The 22,105-nt window shown below is 48.9% G+C and overlaps 1 protein-coding gene across 4 annotated transcripts in view; it reads right to left on the reverse strand.

The window, feature by feature from the left end:
* Positions 1-22,105, reverse strand: part of acat2 (acetyl-CoA acetyltransferase 2) — a 224,354-nt gene that overhangs the window by 71,222 nt on the left and 131,027 nt on the right. For 3 of the 4 annotated variants that reach the window (XM_072502524.1, XM_072502515.1, XM_072502532.1), the window contains one exon: positions 12,374-12,517. The exons of the other annotated variant lie outside the window; for it this stretch is intronic. In XM_072502524.1, coding sequence (XP_072358625.1) covers positions 12,374-12,517 — 144 coding nt within the window. The remainder of the gene's footprint in view (positions 1-12,373; positions 12,518-22,105) is intronic. 4 annotated transcript variants of the gene reach the window in all.

Here is a 22,105-nt window from a genome sequence, read left to right on the forward strand (position 1 = left end):
AAACATATGCACTTCAGGCCACCAGACCCGCTGTGTTCAGCAACTTCTCCCTGTCTGCTCTGCCTCAGAGCCACACTGTCCCTTTTCCCTAGTTCTCCCTCAATGCTCTCACCTTCTGACCTATTGCTCCCGTGCCCACCCCCCTGCCATACTAGTTTAAACCCTCCCGTGTGACACTAGCAAACCTCGCGGCCAGGATATTTATGCCTCTCCGGTGTAGATGCAACCCGTCCTTCTTATACAGGTCACACCTGCCCCGGAAGAGCTCCCAGTGGTCCAGATAATGGAAACCCTCCCTCCTACACCAGCTGTTTAGCCACGTGTTTAGCTGCTCTATCTTCCTATTTCTAGCCTCACTGGCACGTGGCACAGGGAGTAATCCCGAGATTACAACGCTCGAGGTCCTGTCTTTTAACTTTCTGCCTAGCTCCCTGAACTCCTGCTGCAGGACCGCATGCCCCTTCCTGCCTATGTCGTTAGTACCAATATGTACAACGACCTCTGCCTGTTTGCCCTCCCCCTTCAGGATGCCCTCTACCCGTTCAGAGACATCCTGGACCCTGGCACCAGGGAGGCAACATACCATCCTGGAGTCTCTTTCACGTCCACAGAAGCGCCTATCTGTGCCCCTGACTATAGAGTCCCCGATTACTATTACTCTTCTGCGCTTTGACCCTCCCTTCTGAACATCAGAGCCAGCCGTGGTGCCACTGCTCTGGCTGCTGCTGTTTTCCCCTGATAGGCTATCCCCCCCGACAGTATCCAAAGGGGTATATCTGTTCGAGAGGGGGACAACCACAGGGGATTCCTGCACAGACTGCCTGCCTTTTATGGTGGTCACCCATTTCTCTGCTTGCACCTTGGGTGTGACCACATTTACATAACTGCGATCTATGATGCTTTCCGCCACCTGCATGCTCCTAAGTGCATCCAATTGCTGCTCCAACCGAACCATGCGGTCTGTGAGGAGCTCCAGTTGGGTGCACTTTCTGCAGATGAAGCCATCCGAGACGCTGGAAGCCTCCCGGACCTGCCACATCTCACAGTCAGAGCACAGCACCCCTCTAACTGACATCGCGTCAATTAATTAAAATTAAAATGTCTTTTGTTTTTAAAATAAATATTTTTTAAAAAATGTCAAAGTTACTGTCAACTATCTGTTTCCTAGCACTAGATTTCTAATAGAAATGCGATAGCTAACTATAGTACTCTCCGATCTCTGGCTTAGATATCCCTCTAGATTATAATTAAGTTATTATGTTTAATTAGTTACCAAATACTCAATTTATTTTTTTATTTTTTTTTTGTTATGTAATGAGCCAGACTTGATCAAAGATCTTAAAGTAAGGGAGCACTTAGGAGGCAGTGATCATAATATGGTAGAATTCAATCTCCAATTTGAAAGAAAGAAGGTAGAATCAGATGTAAAGGTGTTACAGTTAAATAAAGGTAACTACAGGGGCATGAGGGAGGAACTGACGAAAATCGACTGGGAGCAGAGCCTAGCGGGAAAGACAGTAGAACAGCAATGGCAGGAGTTTCTGGGAGTAATTGAGGACACAGTACAGAGGTTCATCCCAAAGAAAAGAAAGGTTATCAGAGGGGGGATTAGGCAGCCATGGCTGACAAAGGAAGTTAGGGAATGCATCAAAGCAAAAGAGAAAGCCTATAATGTGGCAAAGAGTAGTGGGAAGTCAGAAGATTGGGAAGGCTACAAAAACAAACAGAGGATAACAAAGAGAGAAATAAGGAAAGAGAGGATCAATTATGAAGGTAGGCTAGCCAGTAACATTAGGAATGATGGTAAAAGTTTCTTTAAATACATTAAAAACAAACGGGAGGCAAAAGGTGACATTGGGCCGCTCCAAAATGACGCTGGTAATTTTGTGATGGGAGACAAGGAAATAGCTGAGGAACTAAATAAGTACTTTGCGTCAGTCTTCACAGTAGAAGACATGAGTAATATCCCAACAATTCCGGAGAGTCAGGGGGCAGAGTTGAATATGGTATCCATCACAAAGGAGAAAGTGCTAGAGAAGCTAAGAGGTCTAAAAATTGATAAATCTCCGGGCCCAGATGGACTACATCCTAGAGTTCTAAAGGAGATAGCTGAAGAAATAGTGGAGGCGTTAGTTATGATCTTTCAAAAGTCACTGGAGTCAGGGAAAGTCCCAGAGGATTGGAAAATCGCTGTTGTAACTCCCCTGTTCAAGAAGGGAACAAGGAAAAAGATGGAAAATTATAGGCCAATTAGCCTAACCTCGGTTGTTGGCAAGATTCTAGAATCCATCGTTAAGGATGAGATTTCTAAATTCTTGGAAGTGCAGGGTCAGATTAGGACAAGTCAGCATGGATTTAGTAAGGGGAGGTCGTGCCTGACAAACCTGTTAGAGTTCTTTGAAGAGATAACAAATAGGTTAGACCAAGGAGAGCCAATGGATGTTATCTATCTTGACTTCCAAAAGGCCTTTGATAAGGTGCCTCACAGGAGACTGCTGAGTAAAATAAGGGCCCATGGTATTCGAGGCAAGGTACTAACATGGATTGACGATTGGCTGTCAGGCAGAAGGCAGAGAGTTGGGATAAAAGGTTCTTTTTCGGAATGGCAACCGGTGACGAGTGGTGTCCCGCAGAGTTCAGTGTTGGGGCCACAGCTGTTCTCTTTATATATTAACGATCTAGATGACGGGACTGGGGGCATTCTGGCTACGTTTGCCGATGATACAAAGATAGGTGGTGGGGCAGGTAGTATGGAGGAGGTGGGGAGGCTGCAGAAAGATTTAGACAGTTTAGGAGAGTGGTCCAAGAAATGGCTGATGAAATTCAACGTGGGCAAGTGCGAGGTCTTGCACTTTGGAAAAAAGAATAGAGGCGTGGACTATTTTCTAAACGGTGACAAAATTCATAATGCTGAAGTGCAAAGGGACTTGGGAGTCCTAGTCCAGGATTCTCTAAAGGTAAACTTGCAGGTTGAGTCCGTAATTAAGAAAGCAAATGCAATGTTGTCATTCATCTCAAGAGGCTTGGAATATAAAAGCAGGGATGTACTTCTGAAGCTTTATAAAGCATTAGTTAGGCCCCATTTAGAATACTGTGAGCAATTTTGGGCCCCACACCTCAGGAAGGACATACTGGCACTGGAGCGGGTCCAGCGGAGATTCACACGGATGATCCCAGGAATGGTAGGCCTAACATACGATGAACGTCTGAGGATCCTGGGATTATATTCATTGGAGTTTAGGAGGTTGAGGGGAGATCTAATAGAAACTTACAAGATAATGAATGGCTTAGATAGGGTGGATGTAGGGAAGTTGTTTCCATTAGCAGGGGAGACTAGGACCCGGGGGCACAGCCTTAGAATAAAAGGGAGTCACTTTAGAACAGAGATGAGGAGAAATTTCTTCAGCCAGAGTGGTGGGTCTGTGGAATTCATTGCCACAGAGGGTGGTGGAGGCCAGGACGTTGAGTGTCTTTAAGACAGAAGTTGATAAATTCTTGATTTCTCGAGGAATTAAGGGCTATGGAGAGAGAGCGAGTAAATGGAGTTGAAATCAGCCATGATTGAATGGTGGAGTGGACTCGATGGGCCGAATGGCCTTACTTCTGCTCCTATGTCTTATGGTCTTATGGTCTAACCCCGTTAACCTTGACCCAATTACGGGACGCGTGTGGAAAAATTACACCGTTCCTTCACAGATCAGACCCCCACCAATTTCTCGCGAAAGTCAAACAGCATGCAACCATGTCCGGCCTGGACGAGGAGGAACAAGTGAAGCTCACGGTTTTAAGCCTCGACCCTTTAGTCGTGGCAGCCCTTCCCGACCCACAGAATGTAGGAGGAGGCACACTCCAAGAGATGCACACAGCGATCCTTGAAGCGATCAGCTATAACAGGAGACCACGTAGAAGGCCTAAAGAAGTGTAGGCAAAAGAAGACAGAGCACCCACAGTGTTTGCTGGACGATTGTGGATACACTTCACAGCAGTTTTCGGAGAGTTAGCCCGTGCCCATTTGTCCCCAGATAATATGGCCAAATGGACTTGCATCCTAGTCTCTCACACGACAGACGCAGGACAGAAAGCTTACGTAAATTATGACCCCTCAGACGACGCCCACAATGAGAAATGGGTTTTGAAGAGATTGTCCCGCACTTGGGAGCAATCAGTCCAAAGCAAAACCGCATTTATAAAGCCCAATGAAGAGCAGGCAGATAGGAATCCAGTTAAAGCACACCAGAAGCCCGCATGGGTAAACGAGGGCAGGATCAGCCCACCCCAGCCCAAAGCTCAAGAGTGTTACAATTGTGGACAGTTAGGACACTCTGCACGAGAGTGCAACGCGCCACAAAAGCAGCAGAGAAATCAACAGACAGGCACCCTAAACAAGAATAGGGGAAAGCCGATCCATAGCGCCCGTTCAGAGAATGCAGACATGAACGGCACCGACTGACGGTGTTCGGGCTCCCCAACTTGGGTCTGCGACACCCTTTGGGACAAGCCCGGTAGACAGGTAGTGGCAAGCAAAGTTCGGGGACACCCCGTAGAATTTGGGACACAGAAAGGTCCCGCACCATACTCAATTCTTCCACGATGTTTCAGCGAGACACGTGGCCCACAACAGACACCATCACACTCAGCGGTTTTACAGGTCATTTACAACAGGGACACATCACAGCCCCTGTAGCGAAACAAATAGGTAACATTACAACTAAGCACCCCGTAGTTTTGGTTGATCTGCCCCAGACAGCAGAACATATCCTAGGGATCGATTTTATGAGCTCCCGCAATCTTTCTTTTGACCCAGTTAACAAGTGTGTTTGGAAAATGGCAAAGGCAGCACAAGCCCCCGCCACGCTTACAATAGGAGAGTATGTAAACAGGATTAGCTCAGTAGGAGACTTCTGGCTCGACCCTCGAGCCATTAGTGCAGACAAACAGGTTAGGGCAGTCCTGCAGGAACACAAAGCGGCATTTGCACAGCACAAGCACGACTGTGGCAAATTGGCTGCCTTTGTGAACATTACAGGTCCCGACCCTAGACCCCAGAAGCAGTACGGATTTCCCCAGGAAGCAGAGGGAGAAATATCCAAAGTAATAGAGAGTTTGTTGGATCAAGGCGTACTCTGATCAGTAGCCTCCTCAAACAACACACCAATTTGGCCCGTCAGGAAACCGGATGGATTATGGCGACTGATCATTGATTACCGGAACTGAACAAAGTAACCCCAGTGGCAGCCCCCACCATAGCCACGGGTCCCGAGACCATGCTCAAACAGGGACTCCAGTCAAAAAAATTTTCGGGTTTGGACATTAGCAACGGCTTTTAGTCCATTCCATTGGCTAAAGCGTGCCAGTACAAATTCGCCTTTACATTCCAAGGGCAACAGTACACGTGGACGTGCCTTCCACAAGGCTTCCACAACTCCCCCTCCATTTTCCACCGGCAGCTGGCAAATGGATTAGCAAAACTTTCCCGCCCCAATTGTAGACGACTTGTTACGACAGACAGACAAAAGCACATTTCGCTTCTCGTCGAACTCCTAGGACTAGAAATTGGTTGTAAAGTCAACCACAAGAAGACCCAGATTTTTAAAGAGAAAGTGATTTACTTAGGAACAGTGATCACACATGCTAAACGCGAGATCGAGCAAAAGAGAATTGACTCGATCGTCAAATTGCCCCTTCCCCACAATGTCTCAGCCCTCCGGTCATTTTTAGGACTGGTTGGCTACTGCCGAAACCATATTGACGGTTTCGCCACTAAAGCCCCTTTCCGAACTTCTCAAGAAGCAGGCACCTTGGGAATGGCTTCCACAGCATACAGATGCCGTGGATGCTTTAAAAAGAGCACTCAGCACTACAGGTCCCAGATCCACTTTCCCCGTACGCTACCGAAGTAGCAAGCACTGCCCGAACCCTTTCGGCCGTGCTCGGCCGTGCTCCTCGAGGAACGCCATGACCAATTACGCCCCGTGGCATATGCCTCACGCGTGTTAGACGCTGTAGAGCAAGGATTTTCTGCCTGTGAAAGGCACCTGCTCGCAGTTTTTTGGGCAGTCCAATACTTGGCCTACATTACACTACATCAACCCCATCACCATCCTCCCAGAACACACACCGACACAGCTATTGTTAAGACGACCGACTTAAGGATGGCACAGTCAGCCAAATCCGCGCAGCCCGTTGGACCCTTCTTTTACAGGGACGGGACATCACAGTAAAAAGAACCAAGACCCACACCTTCCTAGCTGATAATTTGCAGTATGCAGGCAGCCCTTGAGTGTGAGATCATAACCATAAAGCAGAACACAGGCCCATTTATTCCTAAAACACCCCCCAGGAAAGCAGGTAATACACCCCTGAGACCCCAGCCCACAGACACGTGCGCACCCCTGAAGATTTATGTGGATGGCTCCTCCACAGTGTTAAATGGAAAGAGAATTACCGGTTGAGATATTTATGTAGAGGACACGTAGGGAGATGAGATTTCACTAAAGTTGCCAGGACACTTAGGCTCGCAGGCAGCAATCGCTTATATTGTAGACCACCCCGACTCATTCCCGACCCCAGCAGACATCTATTCGGACAGCTTGTATGTCTGTAATAGTTTGACAGAATTCATACCCCTGTGGGAAACGGGACGATTTGTTTCCGAGGATGGTAAACCCCTACCCTCAGCCCCATTACTCAATCATATCTTAGAGACAGCGAAGGATAGAAAATATGGAATAATTAAGGTTCGCAGTCATCACCGTTCTTCCCCCCCATGTAACGTTAAAGCAGACGCCCTAGCGAAGGCAGGCTCCAGGCATGGTTATTTTTGGAACCTCCCCGAAAGCACCCCAATACACGCAGTTCAGGTCTCACAGACCAATATTCAGGATCTAGCGAAGGCACAGAAAGAGGACAAGAAACTCAGGGAAGTTTTAAAAGGTACCTTCCCAGCCCCATATGATAAATACAAGAATGCAATAACCACACATGACGGTGTGATTTTAAAGGATGGCATTTATATAGTTCCCAGCCAGGACGGGAACCAGATCATTTGTCAGTTCCATGACAATCATGGACACCAAGGTATTGAACCCACCCTAGCCCACCTCAGACCGCTTTGTTGGTGGCCTGATTTAAAAGCCAATGTTACGCACTACATTGAGAATTGCTTGATCTGTGCCCAGAACAATCCGGACAGATATGCGAAAAAGGCTCAACTTAGTCATACCTGCCCCGTTAATGGACCCTGGACAAATCTCCAGATAGATTATATAGGACCCCTACCCCCCTTGCAGAAATGGTTTTAAGTATGTGTTGGTGGTCATCGACACCTTCAAAAAAATGGGTGGAAGCATTTCCATCGAGAACTAAAATGGCCAAGACAACAGCTAAAATACTAACACAGCACATCTTTACAAGATGGGGACACCCCCACAGTATAGAATCCGATCAAGGCTCCCATTTCACAGGACGTGTAATGAAAAACGTCTTCACGATTTTTGGCATTCGACAAAAGTTTCACATAGCACACCACCCCCAGTCAAGTGGTATTGTAGAAAGGATGAATAGGACATTAAAAGCCACCCTCAGGAAAATGGTACAGCAGAATAACAGCACCTGGGATTCAGTTCTCCCATTTGCTTTAATGTTTATAAGGAACACGGTATCCACGTCCACAGGATACACCCCCCACACCCTCATGACCGGACACCCCATGAAAGGACAGAGTATTTATTCGGACTGGATTTGGCCAGCCCCGCATTCACAGCCCTCACGCATGAAAATGCGGTACAACAATTGATAGAGAACACTGTCTGTGCGGAGTCTGCACGTCCTTCCCGTGTCTGCGTGGGTTTCCTCCGGGTGCTCCGGTTTCCTCCCACAGTCCAAAGACGTGCAGGTTAGGTAGATTGGCCATGATAAATTGCCCTTAGTGGCCAAAAAGGTTAGGAGGGGTTATTGGGTTACGGGGATAGGGTGGAAGTGAGGGCTTAAGTGGGTCGGTGCAGACTCGATGGGCCGAATGGCCTCCTTCTGCACTGTATGTTCTATGTTCTATGTATGTTCTAAAGGCAGCCCAACTTGCAGCAGCTGAGAGACTTGGAACCAGGAAGAAACAGAGCAAGGCTTGTTTCGACAAAACAGTACACGCCACTGAGTTTGCAGTAGGGCAGCAAGTGTTGCTTTCCCTATACAACCCCAGTTCCTTTCCCCTAAATTTTCCGGACCGTACTCCATTTCGGACAAAGTCAGCCCCTCAGCATACAAGATTACATATCCCAATGGTAAGTCTGCGTGGTTTCATATAAACCAGCTCAAGGCTTATGGCTCGCAGAATAGCCACACACACCACATCCTGCTCACAGCAGCAGACGAGCACGCCCCGCCCACAGATGACGTTTTCCTACCCTCCCCCACCCAGTCCAGCCCGCCCTCAGACACGACTTCAACTCCACCCCTGAGACACGGCTCTGCCTGTCCCTTCCTTCAACCAGCAGCGACAGTGATAGCGATCACGATGACGATAGCCACAGCACACCACGTTACGATCATCCCCCTGTACCAGGCCCCACTCCCAGCGAATCCGAGCATGATTCCACTGACCCCTTCGAGATTACATATATCAAAGCCCCTGACCCAGACCCACCGCCTGACGATTACGGATTGAAACCTAGTAGCTCCAACCTCGACACACGATTCTGGCACCGAGACAATTGTTTCAGGCTCATCCGGAATGATGAGATGGACCCCAATTCGCCCCAAGCAGCTTTAGCACGATTACTACAGTCAAGAGTTTGGCAGTCGGGAGAAGATGATGACATAGAGTCTGACTCCCACCAAACAAATCCCTTTGCGACCCTGTTCGCTATTGAGCAGTGAGGAGTCCAGGTGATGGAAAAAAGGAACCGATGGAGAGATACGGTGTCCTTTCTGATGAAACCTGCACCATGTTTGTTGTATGTTTGTTCGTTAGTATTAATGCTAAGTGTTGTTTGTAAACTTGAAACCTTTTCACGGCCCCACGTCACCACTCCTTTAACACCCCCTGGCAGTTAATGGAACAAGTTTGTCCCCAGACAACCATTCAGAGGAACTAGTTTGTCAACAGAAACCAGTTCAGAGGAACTAGTTTGTCAACAGAACCCAGTTTAGAGGTACAGGTTTGTCAGCAGACAACAAGGCAACTCCCACGACGACCACATTCTTACCCGTTCTGTCGGTTGCCCAGGCAGTGGAGAAACGGCACTGGTCCCCGCCCTGCCTGAGGACCCCCCTCTGGTCAGCTACGCTCAGGTAGAGCACAAATGGCATTGATCACCGTCCTACCCGGGGATGCCACCCATTTCATACCATACGCACCCCATTTTAGCATTTTCAGTTCAAAATTCTTTTTTGTTTTGTTTTGGCAACCCTTAGGTTGCTTCCGTAGGCTATTTACATCCTCAAACACTAGGATGGTAGATCGCACAGGCTGCGAGACAGCTCGCACTATGTCAGTATTTTCCTTGGATGTCTTGTCCCAAATATTTGGTTTAAAACAAATGAGGGAGTCACAGATGGTGACCAATTATAAAGGGAAATTGGCAACAAAGGACAAACAGACAGACAGACATACGAGATCTTAAGCAAGATAATAACAGATATTATGCTTGTGTTCACAGAACTCCGGAACCTCAGGAACCCGAGTGGAAGACAAAGAAGACAGAAAGATGAAGACTATGTCCATCTTGTTCACCTGGATCTTAGCGGGATACCTTCAGTTACGCACGGATGCTACCCCCCTGACCCCTACCACACAAGCCGTGAATGATTCCCACCCCCGCAATACACAGAACCCTGAGATAGTTAGCCCCACGACAGCTAACAATAACCCTACCTGGTGTGATAAGTTTATCACCTGGTACTCACTATCGTGTGTAGTAGAAGCCCTCTTAGTACTGGCTTTGCAGTGTTGTGCAGACACTCAGAGTCAGGAAATGGCGGAAGAGAGCCTACCGCTCTCGCACCCCGGTATACAGGATTAGGGCCCCTATTTTCGGATTTCACCAAACCCCTTGACATGAATTAAAGTGCATCCATTTCTCTTTATGTATTCTGTTAAATAAAGAAATGTAAACCTCTGTGTCTGACTGCCAGGCCAGAGAAATTTGTGTGCTGCTATTTTGTTCAGTTTATGATGTTATAGATTATTTTTGATTGTTTAAGGATAGTTTATTGAGGATAGTTAGCGGTTCCAGTTTTTTTATTTTTCTGTAATGCATGCATTAATGTCATAAGACCATAAGACATAGGAGCGGAAGTAAGGCCATTCGGCCCATCGAGTCCACTCCACCATTCAATCATGGCTGATTTCAACTCTCTATCCATAAATTTATCAACTTCTGTCTTAAAGACTCCACCGCCCTCTGTGGCAATGAATTCCACAGACCCACCACTCTCTGGCTGAAGAAATTGCTCCTCATCTCTCTTCTAAAGTGACTCCCTTTTATTCTAAGGCTGTGCCCCCGGGTCCTAGTCTCCCCTGCTAATGGGAACCATTCCTGGGATCATCTGTGTGAATCTCCGCTGGACCCGCTCCAGTGCCAGTATGTCCTTCCTGAGGTGTGGGGCCCAAAATTGCTTACAGTATTCTAAACGGGGCCTAACTAATGCTTTATAAAGCTTCAGAAGTACATCCCTGCTTTTATTGAGATAAATGACAACGTTGCATTTGCTTTCTTAATTACGGACTCAACCTGCAAGTTTACCTTTAGAGAATCCTGGACTTGGACTTCCAAGTCCCTTTGCACTTCAGCATTATGAATTTTGTCACCGTTTAGAAAATAGTCCATACCTCTGTTCTTTTTTCCGAAGTGCAAGACCTCGCACTTGCCCACGTTGAATTTCATCAGCCATTTCTTGGACCACTCTCCTAAACTGTCTAAATCTTTCTGCAGCCTCCCCACCTCCTCAATACTACCTGCCCCTCCACCTATCTTTGTATCATCGGCAAACTTAGCCAGAATGCCCCCAGTCTCGTCATCTAGATCGTTAATATATAAAGAGAACAGCTGTGGCCCCAACACTGAACCCTGCAGGGCACCACTCGTCACCGGTTGCCATTTCGAAAAAGAACCTTTTATCCCAACTCTCTGCCTTCTGCCTGACAGCCAATCGTCAATCCATGTTAGTACCTTGCCTCGAATACCATGGGCCCTTATTTTACTCAGCAATCTCCCGTGAGGCACCTTATCAAAGGCCTTTTGGAAGTCAGGATAGATAACATCCATTGGCTCTCCTTGGTCTAACCTATTTGTTATTTCTTCAAAGAACTCCAACAGGTTTGTCAGGCAGGACCTCCCCTTACTAAATCCATGCTGACTTGTCCTAATCCGACCCTGCATTTCCAAGAATTTAGAAATCTCATCCTGAACGATGGATTCTAGAATCTTGCCAACAACCGAGGTTAGGCTAATTGGCCTATAATTTTCCATCTTTTTCCTTGTTCCCTTCTTGAACAGGGGGGTTTTGGGATTTGTTTGGGATTTCCTTGGATCTGTTTTTAAACAATGGAACTATGTTTGCAACTCTCCAGTCCTCTGGTACCTCCCCTGCATCTAGTGAGGATTGAAAAATCATCCTCAGAGCATCTGCTATCTCCTCCCTGCACAACTTCAGCAGCCTCGGAAACAATCCATCTGGCCCAGGCCACTTATCAACTTTCAAGGATTCCAACCCTTCAAGTACTTCTTCGCTCTTCATGATTATCCTGTCCAATACCTCAGTGTTCCTCCTGGATGACTTTATCTGCATCATCCCTTTCCTTTGTGGACTGTGTGTGGTTGTAGGCTTTCATAGTGGCCACAGGGGTAATTTGCTGTTAAATGTTGCAGACCAGGAAGACCCAAGGTTCATTCTGCACCTCCATGTTGATCTGTTTGATGAAATTGGTTTTGCATGAATTGAGGGAAAGGCTCAGCCACTAACTGCAATGCAGTGGCTGTTGCTGGAAGGGCAAATTGAAATGAACACTTGGAAAGATCAACCTACCATTTGGTTTGGTTGAGGAGCCCTCTTCACAACTAATTGACCTGTGACCTGTGCTGTCAACTCTGACAAATGAAAGTATATAAATAAGAAAAGGGAACATTCTGGAAAAATCCATAAGGCCTGACAACATCTGTGGAGGGAGAAATAGATTTAAAGTTTTGAGTTCATATGACTTCTTCAGAGTGGAAATGTAGATTTAGGGTCAAGTATTAACACCCCAATGTTAGGCAACACTTTCAGAAGAGTACGGCAGGAGTTATTTGATGGAGTTCCTCCACCCCAAAAAGCAGAGCTAACCAAGATCAATGTTGATGATCGAACTACCTCCCACGAGGAATCGCACAAATACCTTTTCTAGATGGGACAGATACAGGGACAATTTCCTTCTCAAAATATCCTGCTTTCTGTGCCATCTCAGTTCTTTTCTGGGACTGTACAGCAAACTTGTCCTGTGCTTCCCGATTGATGTCCCATTTCTTGGCCACATTCTCAGCTGCAAAAAAAAAAAGTAAAAGAAAATGAAATACTGTGCTGTAAAAATCATGATCAGCCGTTTTTCCAATTGTGGGCATGAAGATCAGGGTTGGTGTATAACATATATTTGATCAATTTTGCCTTTATTACACTATTGGCCATAGGTCAAAATTGTTCCTTTTGTCTGAGAACTCACTGTGCCGTCGCCTGCCACCCTTGCACCTTCAACTAATGGAAAGAGTTTTTCTTTGTCTATTTTACCTAAACCTGTCATAATCTTTCTCTCCTCTATTCAAATATTTAAATCTCCCTGAGCTAGAGATAGAACCATCCCTTCCAAACTAACCATGCAACGAAACCCACCAATACCTGGAACCATTCAGGTAAGTCTCTTCTGCACCCTCTCAATGACCTTCGCATCTTTCCTAAAGTATGGTAACCAGAACTGGGTGCAATACACTATTTAGGGTTTAACCAGAACGTTTTAAAAGGTTAAGCATAACTTCCCAGCTCGGTATTCAATGCTCGGATCTGAGACGTGATATCCAGTCCACTCCGCCGCAAAATACATCAGTACGTAGAAGATCCTAAAGGGGGAGCGGTGCTGGACTTTATTTTCGGTAACAAAACTGGGCAAGTGGTTGAAGTATCAGTGAGGGAGCATCTGGCAGACAGCGTTCATAACTGTATTAGATTCAAGATTGTTGTGGAAAAGGACAAGGATGGTCCTGAAATCAAAGTTCTAAACTGGGGAAAGGCCGATTTTAATAAGACCAGATATGATTTGGCCCAAGTTGATTGGAAGCAGACACTTTTAGGTAAATCTGTGCCAGAACAGTGAGATACATTCAAGATGGTAACATAGATAATATAGATAAGCTGCAGAGCTGGGCTGAGAAGTGGCAAATGGAGTTTAATGTAGAGAAGTGTGAGGTGATTCACTTTGGAAGGAATAACAGGAATGCGGAATATTTGGCTAATGGTAAAGTTCTTGAAAGTGTGGATGAGCAGAGGGATCTAGGTGTCCATGTACATAGATCCCTGAAAGTTGCCACCCAGGTTGATAGGTTGTGAAGAAGGCCTATGGAGTGTTGGCCTTTATTGGTAGAGGGATTGAGTTCCGGAGTCGGGAGGTCATGTTGCAGCTGTACAGAACTCTGGTACGGCCGCATTTGGAGTATTGCGTACAGTTCTGGTCACCGCATTATAGGAAGGACGTGGAGGCTTTGGAGCGGGTGCAGAGGAGATTTACCAGGATGTTGCCTGGTATGGAGGGAAAATCTTATGAGGAAAGGCTGATGGACTTGAGGTTGTTTTCGTTGGAGAGAAGAAGGTTAAGAGGAGACTTAATAGAGGCATACAAAATGATCAGGGGGTTGGATAGGGTGGACAGTGAGAGCCTTCTCCCGCGGATGGATATGGCTGGCACGAGGGGACATAACTTTAAACTGAGGGGTAATAGATATAGGACAGAGGTCAGAGGTAGGTTCTTTACGCAAAGAGTAGTGAGGCCGTGGAATGCCCTACCTGCTACAGTAGTGAACTCGCCAACATTGAGGGCATTTAAAAGTTTATTGGATAAACATATGGATGATAATGGCATAGTGTAGGTTAGATGGCTTTTGTTTCATAGAACATAGAAAATACAGCACAGAACAGGCCCTTCGGCCCACGATGTTGTGCCGAACCTTTGTCCTAGATTAATCATAGATTATCATTGAATTTACAGTGCAGAAGGAGGCCATTCAGCCCTTTGAGTCTGCACCGGCTCTTGGAAAGAGCACCCTACCCAAACTCAACACCTCCACCCAACACCAAGGGCAATTTGGACATTAAGGGCAATTTATCATTGGCCAATTCACCTAACCCGCACATCTTTGGACTGTGGGAGGAAACCGGAGCACCCGGAGGAAACCCACGCAGACACGGGGAGGACGTGCAGACTCCGCACAGACAATGACCCAAGCCGGAATCGAACCTGGGACCATGGAGCTGTGAAGCAATTGTGCTATCCACAATGCTACCGTGCTGCCCTTAAGAACAAATAAATCTACACTATATCATTTTACCGTAATCCATGTACCTATCCAACGATGTTTCGGTGCAACATCGTGGGCCGAAGGGCCTGTACTGCGCTGTATTGTTCTATGTTCTATGGAGAGTACAGGGACAACATGCTCCAATCAAGAAAAAGGGTGGGTCCAACAAATCCGGTGAACCCTGCATATCGAGGGATATACAGCATTGGATAAAAAGTAAAAGGGAGGCTTATGGCAGATATCGAGGGCTCAAAACAGCAGAAGCCCTAAAGGCGCATAGAATGTGCAAGAAAGGAACTTAAAAAGGAAATTAGGACAGCAAAAAGGGAACATGAAATGATTCTGAGAGGTAACATAAAGGAAAATATTAAGTTGTTTTACGAGTACATTAAGGGTCAAAGGATAACTAAGGAAAGAGTAGGACCCATTAAGGACCACCGCGGTAATTTGTGTGTGGTGCCAGAGGATGTAGGTAGGGTTCTAAATTAATACTTTCTGTCAGTGTTCACTCGTGAGAGGGAAAGTGTGTGTATAGAAATCAGAGAGAAGGACTATAATGAAATTAAAGAAACTAACAGGCAGAGAGAAGGTTCAGAATGGTCTGGCAGGCTTAAAAGTAGACAAGGGAGGAAATAGCAGGGGCAATAATTTTCAATTCCTCCCTGGCCACAGGAGAGGTGCCGGGGACTGGAGGATACCAATGTGGTACCATTATTCAAAAAGAGTAGAAGGGATAAACCAGGAAACTACAGGCCAGTCAATCTAACCTCAATGGTGGGGGAACTATTGAAAACAATTCAGAGACACAGAATGAATCTGCATTTGGAGAGACAATGATTAATCAAGAACAGTCAGCATGGTTTTGTTAAGGGGAAGTCATGTCTGACCAACTTGATTGAATTTTTCCCAGAGGTGACCAGGTGTGTAGATGAGGGAAATGCATTTGACGTCTACTTGGACTTCAGCAAGGCTTTTTGATAAGATCCCACATGGGAGATTGATAGCAGCAGGTAAGAGCCCATGAGATCCAAGGAAATTTTGTCAAATTGGATCTAAAATTGGCTGAGTGGCAGGAAGCAGAGGGTGATGGTCGAGGGTTTTTTTATTGACTGGAAGCCTGTGTCCAGTGGGATCCCCCATGGATCAGTGTTGGGCCCTTGCTGATTGTAGTTTATATAAATGATTTAGATCTGAGTGTTGGTGTGCGGGTGATACAAAAATTGGTGGGGTTGGAAATAGTGAGAAAGATAGCCTTAGATTACAGGAGGATATAGACAAACTGGTCAGATGTGCTGATCGGTGGCAAATGGAATTTAATCTGGATAAGTGGGAGATGATGCACTTGGGCAGGACAAACAAGGCAAGCAAATACATGATAAATGGCAGGACCTCGGGAAGCACCAAGGATTAGAGGGACCTTGATCTGCATGTACACCACTCCCTTAAGGTAGCAGATCAGGTGAATACAGAGGATAAGAAGGAATATGGTATACTTCCTTTTATTAGCCAATGAACTGTATAAAACGTTGGTTAGGCCACAGCTAGAGTATTGTGTGCAGTTCTGGAATCTACATTATAGGAGGGATGTGATAGCACTGGAAAGGGTGCAGAGGAGATTTACCAGGGTGTTGCCTGGGCTGGAGAGTTTTAGTTGAAAAGAAAGATTGGGTAGACTGGGATTGTTTTCCTTGGAGCAGAGGAGACCGAGGGGGGACATGATTAAGATGTATAAAATTTTGAAGGTCAGAGATAGAGTAGACAGGAAGAAATCTTTCCCCTTAGTGACCAGGGGCATAGATTTAAGGTAAGGGGCAGGAGGTTTCAAGAGGATGTGAAGAAAACCATTTTTACCCAGAGGGTCGTGGGAGTCTGGAACTTGCAGCCTGAAAGGGTGGTGGAAGCAGAGACCCGCATATTGTTTAAGAAGTATTTAGATGTGCACTTGCGATGCCAAGGCGTACAAGGCTAGGGACCAGGTGATGGAAAATGGGATTAAAAGTTAGGTGGCTGTTTTTGGGCTGAAGGGCTTTTCTGTGCTGTGTGACTCCATGACTCATAAGTAATGACGCTGGCGCAGTTGCGGCGATGCGGAGCTAAGCCGCACATTTTGGCAGCTCCCGTTAGAACGGGCTTCTAGGCTCTCCGGAGGAGCCCCAACGGAACTTTTTTGATCAATCCTGTGTGGGAAGGTAAAGTAAGGTCCCCCTTCCGTCGTGTATGGAGGGTACTAGAAGTGGAGGGCCAAAAAAAGGAGGTTTTGGAGCAGCGGCAGAAACGAGGGGGAGAAAACAAGATGGCGGAGGGCGGAGATCGAGCAGCATGTGGGCCGGACCAGCAGGAGTTTCTCAGGTGCTGCGTGGAGGAGCTTAAAAAGGAGGTGCTGGCGCCAATGCTGTTGGCGATCGAGGGGCTGAAGGCGACCCAGAAGGCCCAGGCGGTAGAGCTCAGAGAGGTGAAGGAAAAAACTAATGAGAACGAGGACGAGATCTTGGGCCAGGCGGTGAAGATGGAGGCGCACGAGGCGCTGCACAAGCGGCGGGCCGAGAGATTCGAAGTTCTGGAGAACAAGTCGCGGAGGAAGAATCTCCGGACTCTGGGTCTCCCCGAAGGAGTGGAGGGGGCTGATGCTGGGACGTATGTGAGCATGGTGCTCCATTCGCTGATGGGTGCGGAGGCCTCTCCGAGCACCCTGGAGCTAGAAGGGGCTCACCGGGTCCTGGCGAGGAGACCCAAGGCTGGCGAGCTGCCAGGGCGATAGTGGCGAGGTTCCATCGTTTCGCGGACAGAGAGTGTCCTGAGATGGGCCAAGAAGGAGCGGAGCAGTAGGTGGGAGAATGCGGTGATCCGGGTCTCCCAAGACTGGAGCGCGGAGGTGGCAAAGAGGAGAGCTGGTTTCAACCGGGCCAAGGCGGTGCTGCATAAAAAAAGGGTGAGATTCGGAATGCTGCAGCCAGCGCGACTGTGGGTCATTTATCAGGACCGACACCACTATCTCGAAACGCCAGAAGAGGCTTGGACCTTTATCCTAACGGAAAAATTGGACTCGAACTGAGGGGCTGTGGTAGTGGGAGTGATGTTGACTGTATACAGGGTTGTAAATATGGGTAAAGAATGTTTCACGGGTGGGACGATGGATGGGGATGGGGGAAGAGTTTTTGAAGGGGGACAATGGGGAATGTGGGCGTCGGTGCTGGAGGGAGGTGAGACTCAGGGATGGGGGAATTGGGATAAGGCCGCAACAGGAGCTGCGCCACAGGGGGCGGGGCTGGCTCAGGAAAGCACGGGCTTTTTCCCGCGCTAGGGAGGGGAGGGGATGGAGGAGCGCAAGTAGGAGGGATTTCCACACGGGGGGGTGGGGGTCAACGGGAAGGCGGGGGAAGCCGGGGGCAGCAGGAGTCAGCTGACTTACGGAAGTATTATGGGGGGAGCAAAAGAGCTAGATTTGGATCTAGCGGGGAGGGGGGGGGGGGTGGGGAAAGAGGGGGGACAATAGGGTTGCTGCTGCAATGGCTGAGGGGGAACTGAAAATGGAAGAGGTGGTCGGGGCGGGGGTTCTCCGTCTGGGGGACTGGAGGGTGCGGGAGACGCGGGCACGGGACTGGCCTAAAATAGGAGATGGCTAGTCGGCGGGAGTAGAAAGAGAGAGCCCCCCCAATCCAGCTGATCACGTGGAATGTGAGAGGCCTAAATGGGCTGGTTAAGAGGGCCCGAGTGTTCGCGCACTTAAAGGGCCTGAAGGCAGACATGGTCATGCTTCAGGAGACACATCTGAAGGTGGCAGATCAGCAGATCAGGTCAGGTTAAGAAAGGGATGGGTAGGACAGATGGGTAGGACAGGTGTTCCATTCCGGAAAGAATAGAGGGGTGGCAATACTGGTGGGGAAGCGGGTGTCGTTTGAGGCCAAGATCATAGTGGTGGACAATGGAGGCCGATAAGTGAATGTGAGCGGTAGGTTGCAGGGGACGGGGGTGGGATTGGTAAATGTATATGCCTCGAATTGGGACGACGCTGGATTCATGAAACGTATGTTGGGGCGTATTCCGGACTTGGAGGTAGGAAGTTTGATAATGGGTGGGGACTTCAACACAGTGTTGGACCCAGCACTGGATCGCTCCAGATCCAGGACCGGAAAGAGGCCGGCTGCGGCCAAGGTGCTCAGGGGGTTTATGGGCCAGATGGGGGGAGTAGATCCGTGGAGATTTGCCAGGCCTTTGGCCAGAGAATTTTCTTTTTTCTCCCATGTACACAAGGCCTACTCCCGGATAGATTCTTTTGTTCTGGGCAGGGCATTGATCTCGAAAGTGGAGGGAACGGGGTACTCGGCCATAGCCATTTCAGACCATGCCACGCACTGGGTGGAACTAGAGCTGGGGGAGGAGAGGGACCAACGCCCGCTGTGGCGGTTGGATGTGGGACTGCTGGCAGACGAGGAAGTGTGCGGGAGTGCATCGAAAGGTATCTGGAGGCCAACGACAACGGGGAGGTGCAAGTGGGAATAGTATGGGAGGCGCTGAAGGCGGTGGTCAGGGGAGAGTTAATCTCCATCAGGGCTCATAGGGAGAAGAGAGAGGGCAGGGAAAGGGAGAGGTTAGTGGGAGAGATTTTAAAAGTGGACAGGAGATATGCAGAGGCCCCTGATGAGGGACTACTCAGAGAGAGGCGAAGTCTCCAGACGGAGTTCGACCTGTTGACCACAGGGAAGGCAGAGGCACAGTGGAGGAAGGCACAGGGGGCGATGTATGAATATGGGGAGAAGGCGAGCCGGATGCTGGCACATCAGCTCCGTAAGAGGATGGCAGAGAGGGAAATAGGTGGAGTCAAGGATGGAAGGGGAACTACGGTGCGGAGTGCGGTGAGAGTGAATGAGGCATTCAAGGCCTTCTACGAGGCACTGTATAGGTCCCAACCCCCAGGGGGAAAAGAGGGGATGCGACGATTCTTGGACCAACTGAGGTTCCAGAGGGTGGAGGAGCAGGAGGTGGCTGGTTTTGGGGGCGCCAATTGGGGTGGAGGAGCTGGTTAAAGGACTGGGGAGCATGCAGGCAGGGAAGGCCCCGGGACCAGATGGGTTCCCGGTGGAGTTCTATAGAAAGTATGTAGACCTATTAGCCCCGTTGCTGGTAAGGACTTTCAACGAGGCAAGAGAGGGGGGGACCCTGCCCCCGACAATGTCAGAGGTGACGATCTCTTTGATCCTGAAGCGGGATAAGGACCCACTGCAATGCGGGTCGTATAGGCCGATCTCGCTCCTCAACGTAGATGCCATGTTGCTGGCAAATGTGTTGGCTACGAGGATTGAGAACTGTGTCCCGGGGGTGATTCACGAGGACCAATCGGGTTTCGTAATGGGCAGGCAGCTAAATACCAATGTGCGGAGGCTACTGAATGTGATTATGATGCCATCGGTGGAGGGAGAGGCGGAGATAGTGGCAGCTATGGACGCGGAGAAGGCCTTTGACCGAGTAGAGTGGGAGTATCTCTGGGAAGTGTTGAGGAGGTTTGGGTTCGGGGGAGGGTTTATTAGTTGGGTTAAGCTCCTGTATAGAGCCCCGGTGGAGAGTGTGGTTACGAACCGGCGGAGGTCGGAGTACTTCCGGCTGTATCGAGGGACGAGGCAGGGGTGCCCCATGTCCCCCCTGCTGTTTGCATTAGCAATTGAACCTTTGGCCATGGCGTCAAGGGAGTCTGGGAAATGGAGGGGGGTGGTCCGAGGGTGAGAGGAGCATCGAGTGTCACTGTATGCAGATGACCTGTTGCTGTATGTGACGGATCCAGTGGAGGGGATGGTTGAGGTCATGCAGATCCTAAGGGAGTTTGGGGACTTCTCGGGCTACAAGCTCAATGTGGGAAAGAATGAGCTCTTTGTGGTGCATCCGGGGGATCAGGGAAGCAGGATAGACGACCTACTGTTGAGGAGGGCGACAGGAGCTTTCGATACTTGGGGATTCAGATAGCTAGGAGCTGGGGGCACTGCACAAACTTAATTTGATGCGGCTGGTGAAACAGATGGAGGAGGACTTTAAAAGGTGGGACATGTTGCCACTCTCGCTAGCGGGCAGGGTACAGTCGATTAAAATGGTGGTCCTCCCGAGGTTTCTTTTTGTATTCCAATGCACCCAATTGTGATCACCAAGGCCTTTTTTAAGAGGGTAGGCAGGAGCATTATGGGATTTGTGTGGGTGAGCAAGACCCCTAGGGTAAGGAGGGGGTTCCTGGAGTGTAGTAGAGATAGAGGAGGGCTGGCGTTGCCGAATCTGGGTGGCTACTACTGGGCAGCCAATGTGGCGATGATCCGTAAGTGGATGACGGAGGGAGAGGGGGCAGCATGGAAGAGGTTGGAGATGGCGTCCTGCAAAGGAACGAGCCTGGGGGCGCTGGTGACGGCACCGCTGCCGCTCTCGCCGGCAAGGTACAACACGAGTCCCGTGGTGGCGGCAAAGCTAAAGATCTGGGGGCAGTGGAGACGACACAGGGGTGCGACGGGAGCCTCGGTGTGGTCCCGATCAGAGACAACCATCGGTTTGTCCCAGGAAGGGGATGGACGGGGGGTTTCAGAGCTGGCATCGGGCAGAGATTAGAAGAATGGGGGACCTGTTCATTGATGGGACGTTTGCATGCCTAGGGGTGCTGGAGGAGAAGTTTGGGCTACCCCTGGGAAACGCTTTCAGGTACATGCAAGTGAGGGCGTTTGTGAGGCGACAGGTGAGGGAAGTCCTGTTGCTCCCGGCACAGGGGATTCAGGACAGGGTGATTTCGGGAGTATGGGTTGGAGAGGGCAAGGTGTCGGCGGTATACCAGGAGATGAAAGAAGAGGTAGAAGAGGGGGATGCTTTGGTAGAGGAGCTGAAGGGTAAATGGAAAGAGGAGCTGGGGGAGGAGATTGAGGAGGGTCTATGGGCTGATGCCCTAAGTAGGGTTAATTCCTCTTCCTCGTGTGCCAGGCTTAGCCTGATACAATTTAAGGTTGTTCACAGAGCGCATATGACAGGGGCGAGGCTGAGTAGGTTCTTTGGAGTGGAGGACAGATGCGGGAGGTGCTCAGGAAGCCCGGCGAACCATGTCCATATGTTTTGGTCATGCCTGGCACTGGATGGGTTCTGGAGGGGAGTGGCGGGAACAATATCTAAGGTGGTGAAAGTCCGGGTCAAGTCAAGCTGGGGGGCTAGCACTATTTGGAGTAGCGGACGAGCCGGGAGTGCAGGAGGCGAAAGAGGCCGGAATTCTGGCCATTAGATGGAGTTCGGTCAACAGCAACCCAGGGGAGGGGGGTATAGGGAAGGGGGGTTCTTCGGGGGGGCATTTGAGCAAGACAATACATAAACGACCCGGAAAACTGATATGTACTGGAGGAATCCAATGTACAAAGGTCTGTATCATAACCCTTTGGATTTCGGCGGAAGCGGTGCGCAGGGGCCCTCTGGGAGGTGAGTAGCGACTTTAAAACCACTTACCTTTACAGAAGCAGCCCTTTGGATTTTGGCGGAAGCGGTGCGCAGGGGCCCTCTGGGAGGTGAGTAGCGACTTTAAAACCACTTACCTTTACAGGAGCAGCCCTTTGGATTTCGGC

Source organism: Scyliorhinus torazame, chromosome 1, assembly GCF_047496885.1.
Source record: "Scyliorhinus torazame isolate Kashiwa2021f chromosome 1, sScyTor2.1, whole genome shotgun sequence".
Classification (NCBI taxonomy): domain Eukaryota; kingdom Metazoa; phylum Chordata; class Chondrichthyes; order Carcharhiniformes; family Scyliorhinidae; genus Scyliorhinus; species Scyliorhinus torazame.